Source organism: Sorghum bicolor, chromosome 2 (genome assembly GCF_000003195.3).
Source record: "Sorghum bicolor cultivar BTx623 chromosome 2, Sorghum_bicolor_NCBIv3, whole genome shotgun sequence".
NCBI lineage: Eukaryota > Viridiplantae > Streptophyta > Magnoliopsida > Poales > Poaceae > Sorghum > Sorghum bicolor.
In genome coordinates this window covers 201,577-212,700 of record NC_012871.2, presented here as the reverse complement: position 1 = coordinate 212,700, position 11,124 = coordinate 201,577, and the positions used below count along the sequence as shown (strand labels likewise).

General features: G+C 43.0%; 1 protein-coding gene across 1 annotated transcript; it reads left to right on the top strand.

Moving 5' to 3' along the window:
• Positions 4,631-11,107, top strand: LOC8081575 (BTB/POZ and MATH domain-containing protein 3). The gene is made up of 4 exons (XM_002461247.2): positions 4,631-5,283; positions 6,310-6,658; positions 7,005-7,281; positions 10,538-11,107. Exons 1-4 carry the CDS (start codon positions 4,898-4,900, stop codon positions 10,732-10,734), a joined length of 1,209 nt encoding a protein of 402 aa, XP_002461292.1. The 5' UTR covers positions 4,631-4,897; the 3' UTR covers positions 10,735-11,107.

Below are 11,124 nucleotides of genomic sequence, written 5' to 3'. Positions count from 1 at the left end.
AGGCCAAAGTGCAGGTAAAAGCCCCATGGTTATAGATAATACAGGTAAGTTTGAAAGTCAGATCAGTGATTCAAAATCTGAAGGAAATTTTTCATTAGAAGCATGTGTGTTTATGAGTATTTATATATAAAATAATCTCTAGTTTAAGTTGTTTGCTCAGGGACGAGCAAAGGTTAAGCTTAGGAGAGTTTGTTGACGGTTGTTAACCATCCATTTCAAATCGGCAATCAACCATGAAAAAGGAAAAAATAAAATACAACATAGTAATAAGTGTTTAACTAACATAGTTCCACATGTTTCGGTGAATCTGTGTGTCTACAGGGTGTTATCCAGAAAATAATAGAATAAATGGAGAACGTCGGTGCAAAAAGCATATTTCACGATGGCATGGGAAGGACAAGATTTTTGAAGGCACGAGAAGGCAGACCCCCAAAGGTGGGGCCCACCTGAAAGCAGCCTAGGTCGGCCGACCTGGCCTAGCCCTACTTCACAGCTGCCTTCTCTCACAATGTTCCACAGACCTAGGGTTTTAATCCCCACCATCCTTTCAAGTCGGTTTGATCCAAGAATCATGGTTTATCTCACTGGCCTATATAAATTAAAAGAGGCACCCCCTCAGAAGAGAGGAGCAAGGAGGAATTCCATTAAAGCTAAGGAGAAACCTCTCCACTAGAGATAGATTAGATACTCAAAGTTTAGTATAGGCTAGCTATCTAGATTTAAGTAGAGTTTGAGTTCTTGCTTGAGGATTCCGGATTTGCAGTCGTATCTCTCTCCATTTGTTATGACTTTGTGCTATTTTAATACTATATTCCTATTTATTATGTTCTTAGTTTGCTCTAGTAGAGTACTTGATATGGTTATGATTGATTACAAGTTTATGTATATGTTCGTAAAGCGCATAATATAGTACTTGAGTGGGTTAAGTGGTAGCAAGTATGTAAGCATAGTGCTTAGATATTGTATGCCTATGAATGCACCCTATATCAGTGGCGAAGCTAGAGTAAATCGAAGGGTGGTGCACTTGCCTTGTTGGTGCATATACTTGTATAAGAGATGGTGCATATATGGTGAAATTTAAACTAAAACTACTGTTTTTTAAACTTTGGGGTGGTGCATTTGCACCCTCTACTAACAGTGTACCTTCGCCCCTGCCCTATATGTCGGGCCATATGGTAGATTGCAGGCGTGAGAATAATCTCATTTAGTCCTATGTAGTTTACTCCCCGTATGTAGGACTAGTAGAATGTGGTTGCCTAGGATTGTCTTGTTGTGATCCGAGACCTCCCTAGAGTAATATTCCTTATGCATAGATGAAGAGTCTTTTATGATATATATGATTGTATTTTTGCTAGTGTAGATGACAGACTTAATAAATTAGCAATAACTCAGGGATTCAACCTCTTAATTAATATCCTGTTGGGTCTACTAATTTTATGTGGTAACTAAGTCTTTTCTCTGGGTTATCAATATTTATGCTTATAATGATTATTTGTCACCTCTTATCAACCATTAGTTTACCCCTGTTTAGATATGTCTTATGTGATTGAGTTCTATCAAAATTAATCCACAATGATTTGTTATTTCTTTGCTACTTCATTCTAATAGCTTTTTCCTAGTAAAATATAAATAATGATACCTGGAATACTTCCGTTGAAGTGCTACAATGGTAGGATTAATTTGTATGCTTGCGGATTCATTGTTTTATATTATCTATTAGTCACATGAGATGATTGCTAAATTGATAATACATGTCTAACTCCATTGATGAGGATGACAACCTAGTTTACAGTTGGATGTGTAGAGTTTGCTAGTGACTATTATTGTTAACAAGTGCTACCTTAATTTATACCAACCAACATTTCTAGCGCTGTTACTAGGGATGGATTTAAAACTCTATTCTTAGTAGCGATGCCAAAAAATGTCAATAATCACCTTGATCACTTCATCTAGCTCCACCACTTAGAATGCACCAATCTCATCTAATCACACACTTAGCATAGAGGTTAGTACTTAGGTTTCATCAATTATCCAAAACTAAACTAGGGCTTTCAAATGCCTAGGCTAAGACTTGACTTTAGAGGAAAAAATGGAATGTTCTAGTCCACTTGACATGTATGCAATGCATGGCATGGCTAAACGAAACTTCAATCCCAAACTTAACACCACTGAGGCGTGGAACTAAGAGTTAGCTCATATCTTTCTCACTTTTCTCTCTAGTCTAACTAAGTAAAATGCTAACATACACTTATATGATCTAGCCGAGGCATACTTGTTGGAGTTGCGCTAGATCCCTTGTTTCGCACCTTGTCGTAGGTTGGCAATCTTTGTTGGTCCTAAATAAGCATTTCTATTTTGAGAAGTATGTTTTGTGAAAGGGCATTATCATGCATGTTTTGAGAAGCAGGAGCAAAGAGTCGTGAATCCAGTCATGAAGGTTATTAGGGTCATCATATTTACATGACAGGGTAAGCATCGGTTCTCCAAAGATTTTGTCAAAGTTTGCCAGGGCAACTAGACCTCGATAACAAAGGCTAAGATTCGCTCATGCTTAGGCTGTAGCAGAGCTATGGTAGCCCAATATTTGGGCCACTTCATGGACTTATTTTGCTAGATGAATTGAGTTTATTTAGAACAACTTGTTATAGTGTAGAAAACATGGGCCAACAATTGCAAAAAACATGGGCTAACTTTTTTTGATCGGATACAAATTGAACGCACACAATCCACATACTCCACACTCACACCACACGCACACACATGCGTGCGCATCCCTACACATGCAAAGAAGAGATCGAGAGGTGTCATCGCCCGCACAGTACCACTGAATGTGCACGCGTGCGTGTACCTAGAAAAATTCGAGAAAAAATGCAATCACCACGGTTTGAACTCTGGCTGGACTACCCTAACACTGGATCATAGGCCCATTCGCAAAACATGGGCAACTTACCATAGAATCAAAATCAGGCCTTGTTTAGTTCCCAAAAAAATTTGCAAAATTTTTCAGATTTCCCGTCACATCGAATCTTTAGACACATGCATGAAGTATTAAATATAGACAAAAATAAAAACTAATTGCACAGTTTGATCGAAATTGACGAGACGAATCTTTTGAACCTAGTTAGTCCATAATTGGACAATATTTATCAAATACAAACGAAAAAGCTACAGTGTCGATTTTGCAAAATATTTTGAAACTAAACAAGGCCTCAGAACATGAAGCGAGGAGGACCAGAACAATATTGTGATATTTAACTATTTGCCATTCTCATAGATGGCACTCCTTCATTTGCTAGTTTTACATGTGCATTTACATATTTGCCACACAAAACAGTAAATTCACTACATATTTACCAGTTTTGCTGACGTGGCACGCCACATGTGCATGCCATCACGGCAGGGAGCCCAAGAACTCTGCATGAGATGTGAAGTGACCAATTTACCCATGCTGCTCTCTCACTCAGATCGCTGATGTGTGGGCCCTGCATGTCATATTCTCCCTCAACCTCCAGCCATCACCACAGAAGGCGGGAATGGGAGGCGCTCGTGCAGTGCTAGGAGCTTGGCGCTCACCACAGCCACCTCATATACAAAACACCACTGCACTGACCATGTCTAGTGACCGCACCACACCACTTGCCGTGCTGCCCTGCCCTTCTACCTCTGCAACAACAGCAGTAGGGGAGAACACGGTTTGGCTCTGGCTCTGCTATAGATATGAGATGCAAGAGGCAGCCAAGGCTCAGCATGGGGTGACTCCGAGCCGTGCTCTCCCGGTTCAGGAAGCGTGTGGAGCTCCACAACAAGTAGCTTTGTCTCTCCGATTTGTCTGGCCTGCGTTTGGGTGATTTGTTTCCACCGTGAGCTTTGACTATATTTTTCAAATCGGTCTCAGAAGCTTTGGTTATCTATTAAGGATTTAAGGTGCAAGGAACAGAGATGCTCGTTCAAGTTAATTATGCACTCGTGCGTGCACTATGCTGTTTTTGTTGTGTGGCTTACCGCTCATTTGCGGCCGCACGTGGGACGCCGCAAAGCCTGCAAAATGATACTGGGTTTATGCGAGCTTGTTGCAAAGACGACCGCGCGACAGCTCTAGCGACTAGTACGGAACAATGAGCGCTTAGGAGAGCTAGCCTGCCAGTGGAGGAGAGAGAGGGCAGAAGCTTAGATTGACATCGGAAGTGGTGTGGCAGCGTCATTGTGGGTCTGTGGTTCGAATCATGGTGCTGGAGGGGAGATTGGAGCTTTGGGAGAGGACCTCAGTTCGTCGGTGATGAAGCATGGAGGTTGAAGAAGAAGCTGACGTGTGGAGCCCACGCGTTAGTGAGTGGAGAGAATGAGCAGGTGTAAATTGATCATTTTACATGTCGCATAGAGGTTTTTAGGAGCGCTGTTGAGCCTGGCATGCACACATGTCGTGCCACGTCCGTGAAAGTGACAAATATGTAGGAACTCTACTGTTTGTGATGGTAACTCTGTATGTGCACGTGTAATTCTGTATGTGGCATCCATAAGGATGGTAAAAAAAAAATTAAAAATCCCAGTCCTCTAAATGAAAAACAGTATTAGAGGAGGACCAGAACGAAAAAGACTCCCTTCCCCAGGGGAGGAGACCCGTAACGTAACAAGCCAGGTTCCTCAATCCCCAGGGTGAGGTCGGAGTCGGACCCCAGCGCAGCCGCAACGAGAGGAGAGAGGAGGGAGGGAGGGAGAGGACGGTGGGCGTCGATTCGTCGCCATCCACCGGCCGGAGCCAGGCCCCTCGCCGGAATCCGCCACCCCCGCCGGAGCCAGGCTCCTCCCCTCCTGCATACCACCAAGCCACTCGTACCTCCTCTCCCCTCCCCTGCTCTACGTACCTAGGGTTTCCCCTCTCTCTCTCTCGCCGGATGCGATGGCGATTCCGCCGCGGACTCCTCCCCCGCCGCCATCGTGGTCGCGCTACGTCACCGAGACCGTGAAGGGGTCCCACCAGTTCACCGTCCGGGGCTTCTCCCTCGCCAAGGGCATGGGCCCCGGCCGCCACCTCGCCAGCGACATCTTCGCTGTCGGAGGATACCACTGGGCCGTCTACTTCTACCCCGACGGCAAGAACGCCGAGGACAACTCCAACTACGTCTCCGTCTTCGTCGCCCTCGCCTCCGACGGCATCGACGTCCGAGCCCTCTTCGACCTCACCCTCCTCGACCAGTCCGGCCGCGGCCGCCACAAGATTCACTCGCACTTTGGCCGCAAGCTAGATTCCGGCCCATACACCCTCAAGTACAGGGGCTCCATGTGGTAACGACCCCCTTTCTATCTTCGTCTGCCAATCCATCGTGGGTTTGATTTGATTGTAAGTACATTTTTATGCGTTTGATTTGATGATAGATTAAATGAACTACAGTGCCAGCTCCGTAGATGAACTGCAACTATACCAATGTTGCTACTGTTTGGTAACCATAACAATCTGTTGCAAGCTACTCCATTCCAAATTACAAGTCACCCTGGTTTTTCTAGGTACAAAGCTTTTGCTATGCATCTAGATTGATGGAAGATTAAATGAACTACAATGCCAGCTCTGTAGATGAACTGCAACTAGACCAATGTTGCTACTGTTAGTTAACCATAACAATCCATTGAATATGACTTACAGCAAGCTACTCCCTCCATTCCAAATAATAAGTCACTCTGGCTTTTCTAGGTACAAAGCTTTTGCTATGCATCTAGATATACACTATGTCTAGATAGTAGATACATAGCTTTTACTCTGTTCCGAATTATAAGTCGCTTTGACTTTTTTGGTACATCGATTTTGCTATGTATCTAGACATGTTGTTATATCTAGATACATAGCAAAGTGGATGTACCAAAAAAGTCAAAGCGGCTTATAATTTGGAACGGAGGGAGTACTATGTTCGTTGCAAAAAAAAAAAAAAAAAGCCAGAACGACTTGTAATTTGGAACAGAGAGAGTACTCCCTAAATCAATTCTGGGCTAAGAAATTGGAAAACAAAGCATGGCAGTTGCTCGAAGCAGTTGGATTTTCATGGCTTTAGTGTTGACAAATTGCAGCGATGGCTCACAGTCTGCCATTTTGTGGCATGCAAGAAAAGGAGGTCCCATTCAATAACACAGCTAGGTGTGATTTAGGCAAAGAAATAGGAATGCCATTTTCTGGTCTGAAAGAAAAGCAAAGTCATATATTAACTAGATACCGTGGCTACAGATTATTCACTGCTGCTACTTCGTATTGTAATTCATGATGGCTTTCTCTCCCCTCCTTATCTGTCATCTGACTGTTCTTATTATCACCTCTCATTTCAGGGGTTACAAACGCTTCTACAAAAGATCACTCTTGGAAGCATCTGATTTCTTAAAGAATGATTGCCTAGTGATGAACTGCACAGTAGGTGTTGTCAAGAACCGTATGGAAACACCAAAGGACATCCAGATTCATGTTCCACGATCAGACATGGGCCACTGCTTCAAGGAGCTCCTCAGCCGCGGCATTGGATGTGACATAACCTTCGAAGTGCGCGACGAGAAAGTCAGGGCACACAAGTGGATTCTTGCTGCTCGCTCCCCAGTATTTAAAGCCCAGTTCTTTGGTCCTATTGGAAAGCCTGACCTGCACACGGTTGTCGTGGAGGATGTGGAACCTGTCGTCTTCAAGGTAATTGCTACATGCAGGTCACATTACTTTCCCGCATATTTCTTCTGTACTCTACTGCTCAAGGGACCTGTCTGAAGCTGTAATTTTACTTATATCCATAAGGGATGAATATGCTTGGTGGATTAATTTTCTTAATTTTGATTTAGTGCCCAAACTGGAAGCTTTTAGAATTGTGCCTTTGTACCATAAATTGAGCTTAGAATTAATCTAAGTATGATTCTATACAGTGATGCGCCTCACGTTCTTGCCATTTTGGACCTCTTACTTCAAAAACAAAACAAAAGTTGCTATTTGATTGAAAGTATCCCCTTACTGTAATTTTATAACCTCCCACCCCCCAATGCAGGCAATGGTGAACTTCATGTACACTGATGAACTCCCCAGCATTTCTGAGCTAGCTGGATCTGCCTCAACATGGACATCAACAGTAGTAGTACAGCATTTGTTGGCAGCAGCTGATAGATATGGACTGGACCGTCTTCGTATCCTGTGTGAATCAAAGCTATGTGATGAACTGACTCCTGAAACTGTCGCAACAACCTTAGCCCTTGCTGAACAACACCATTGCGCTGAGCTGAAGTCTGCCTGTCTAAGGTTTGCTGCTGTGCGAGAAAATTTGGGAGGTACAACTTCTTTCTGCCTGGAATGTGAAATATTCTATATTATCTATGGTTTTGCTTGTTGTAGCAGCATTGTGTATATTCTGTTTAAAGTTCTGTGCAGTTGAGGGTTATTTTCTTAGCTGTTTGAACGAACAGAGCTAATATCTTAGGAAAAACAACAAAATTATTTTTTAATTCTATGGTGATGTTTTTGTAGGATAATTTATGTGATTAATGTTTTCTTATGGTTTAGGTCACTAAACTGAAGGGGTTAGAATAAGATACACTGTTAATAGGTTAAGTTTTAATCTACACAGATACAAATAGCCAGCAAGGCAGTTTCTGAGACAATTGTAGGTACAGTGCACATATTGTAGGTACGGTGTTGAGTTCATTTGGCAAATATTTGCAACCCTTTGCACTTCATTAAAAATAACATATTGATGCATGAATCTAATTCCAATATGCTAAAAAGCATTATCAAACTCTTATATGTTGTCACATTGTACAGTACTTATAGCATCATCAAGATGACTCATATTCTTCCTCTTTTTGGTTTTTAATTAGAAAAACAATCTTCATATGTTGGAAACAATGTTGATGTATGCTCAAGGCCTTCAGTGAAGCATTTAGCCTCTATTTTTCTTACTATTAGAAAGCACAAAGTAGCCCTTGTTTGAAACAATTTGGAGTGCTTATAGTACAGTTCATTCCCCTGATGCTAAAAACTCTGTAAGCCCCTGAAATCAGCGTACTTGTGCCTGTCTGGTGGGTATGGGTGGGTTACTTGGTAGCCACTCGGGTATAATACACATTCGATGTTTGCATGGTGTGTGTTTGTCCATGGGTTTGATTAGTAATTCTGGTGTGATTCTTGTGATATTCAAGGAATTCATTGTGAACTAGAAAACCATGGCGTGGCATTGCCGCGCTGTTTGTTGTTTGCCCGTGTGGAAACTGTTGGTTGTACATGTGCAAGATTTATCTTCTTAAACGCTAATACAACTGCACATATAGTGTCCAAATTTTATATCATCTTTATATAGTCAACAGATGAATTCAAAAAGAGATTACAGTGCATCTTTGCAAGGATGGAATTTAAGGCTTTAACCAAACATCACATGATTGTAAAAGTCATAGTGTCTCTCAGATAGATAGACTGGTACCATATAAATTATTCAACATGGATTATGCAGCACCTTCTTGTTGTTCCTCCTCTTCTTCTGCAGTCTGCAACATTACTTCTTGCATAAGCATCATATCAAGATGTTGTAGATGTTGTTCCTGATCAAGATAGGGAGGCTTCACTGTTTTGACATCGGCGAACACAAAAGTCACTTGACAATTTATCAAATAGAGGAGCATAGTTCATAACTGCAAGTCCGGTATGTTGTTCAGTTTATGACAATTCCACCTAGACAGTGCAAGATTAGAAAGGTCACATAGTACATGAAGCGTGTGCTTCTTGTGGTTGGCATTCACCACTTTGTTAGCATCCTCCCTCGGGGGTCATATGATGAGGAATCAGCACCCTGTGTTTTGTTTGGAGCATGGAAAATTGAGCTTGGCTATGAGGAAATTAAAATGGATAAATGAAGAGAGAAATGACAAATAATTTCCCTCATTCATCAATTGCTCAGATGTAGATGTCAGATGTGAAATTGCCATGTACAAACCATAGAGATGGGACTGTACAAATTCTGGAAGAACAAAATAGAAGAAAAAAGAAAATGTATATTTTGCATTAATTTGTTCGAACACATTGAGAGCATCATCCATGGAAGGATCGATCCATTATTGAGGTTGATGGCAGCCAGCAACAGAGACCGCCCAGGCAGCCAGGCTACGCAAGGGGCTCGATCGCCAGCTCTGAGCTTGGTTGTGCAGTCATATGGCTGGGTGGAATCCACTTAGTCCATCTCCGGTCTGCCGGTGGCGCGTGGAGCCATGTGCAGGTCGAAGCATGGAGTCTCAATCTCGGGCAGGGCGAACAGTTGATCCGTGGAGCTGCGCGCAGCATGTGGTGTGAGCCCCTGCCACTAGCTGCGGTGGCCTAGCTGGGCACCTGCGAGAGAGAGCGAGCCTCTGGCATCCATGGCTGATATTGGCGGTGGTCCATCTGTGGTGACCTGAGCACCTGCGAGAGAGAGGAAGGCTCCGCGTGTTCATGGCGGATGGCGGAGGTCCATCTGCGGGCCTGGGTAATTCGAGAGACAGCGAGGCTCCTGTGTCCATGGCCGACGGTGGGGTCCATCTGTGGTGGCCTGGGCCCCTGCGAAAGAGAGGGTCAGTAGCGGCCAGCTCGCGGGTATTACTATACTGCAAGGTAGTTAGGCCGGACCTGGCTGCGGTGAGGGAGGAAAACACTACCACATGGCCGGGCGTGTGCCCGCTTAGAAGGCCCTAGAAACTGGTTGCTGTTCTTAGATTTTGCGTTGCCCGATCGTTCACAGTTGGACTAGGGCACGTGGCCAATGGAGGTATTGGAGACGTGGCCAAATGAGGTGCCAGATTTCGGGGTACAAAATTCGTCTTGTAAAAGATTCTAGTTCCAACATAAGAATGATCTTTTCCTTCCACCATGCTTGTCTTTTAATTATCAGCCCATCAATACCTGCACTTCCTTGATAACTTCAAATGGTTGCTCAATTGATAATTAATTGCTCTGCTGAAATGTTAGTTTGTGCTTAGATAATTTTATTCTAGTTGCATCAACCATGTCAACACAAATAAAGCGTGTTATGATGTCTGCCAACCTACTCTGTTCTTGAAACCTGAGTGTTTACCTGACTGTTTTTAAGAATCTGCTTCCGATGAGTCTATCTTTGTCTTAATACAAAGCTTCTTACCGTAGTAAGTTTAGGGGGAAAATCATAACCTTAATTTTATGGTGCTAATTATTTTGATGATCTGTGTATGAAGTGGTGTTAAAGACTTCACGGTGAATCACTAGTTCAGTGTAACATTCAGTTGTGCAGAAAGTTATTGAGCACTCCTTGTTCTGTCTGTAAGCTTCTGGTTAATGGTACTTGGTATCAGTGTGCTTTTAGATGACAATTCTAGTTCCCGTCATTCAACAAGAAAATAGTCATGTATCTGATGTTTAGATCCCTCATTTAGAGCTGCCTTTTCTGTGTTTGTAAGTTCGGTCTGAAGATTGCAACTCCCAACCTATTGAGTTGTCATGTTACTACACCTACAATTCTTGTTATTATAATTTACGTTGTGTGCTTAAGTTCTTGTTCTGAGCTGTTGCTTTGTGTTGCTTTTTCCGCAGCTGTTATGGGGACGGAAGGCTTTGATTACTTGGAAGAGACATGCCCGTCCCTACTATCCGACTTGTTAGCTACTGTGGCAGAAGTGGACGATGATCCTGCATCCCTTGACCGAAAAAGGGGAGTTTGCGGTAACCAAGTCTTGGCTCCAGTGGAAAGTGTCGAGGCTACTGAAAGGCGCACCCGGAGGAGGCTTTAGCTGGGCTGGTTAGATTCAGGCCGTCAACTAATGTAGCTTTAAGAGTCGTGTGAAGTGCCCTAGTTGACAACGATTTGATTTGGACTATAGTAGCTGTGAATAATTTCGTATCTCGACGATTTTGTTTTGCAGCAGTAGAAGTTGTAAATTTTTTATTAGCATGGAAAATTTATGTTTCTGGTTGTCAGTCGTGTGCGGCTATGAAATGTGTCGGGCAAAATGAATGCTAACATCAGTTAGCTTAGGGGCACTAGCTGCACCGCGATGCAGCCAGAATGACAATTGAAACCATTGAATGTGGTAGATTGTTTCTACTAAATCAATGTATATTGGCATTCAAAACTCTACATATATTTGGATGTAAAAAAAAAAATGCTCTGCTCATCCTGC

Excerpts from the sequence above, each read along its gene's own strand:
- LOC8081575 (XM_002461247.2), top strand. The coding sequence starts at position 4,898 with ATGGCGATTCCGCCGCGGACTCCTCCCCCGCCGCCATCGTGGTCGCGC. Across the intron at positions 6,659-7,004 it reads TGGAACCTGTCGTCTTCAAG|GCAATGGTGAACTTCATGTA; the intron begins GTAATTGCTACA and ends CCCCCAATGCAG. Across the intron at positions 7,282-10,537 it reads TGTGCGAGAAAATTTGGGAG|CTGTTATGGGGACGGAAGGC; the intron begins GTACAACTTCTT and ends CTTTTTCCGCAG.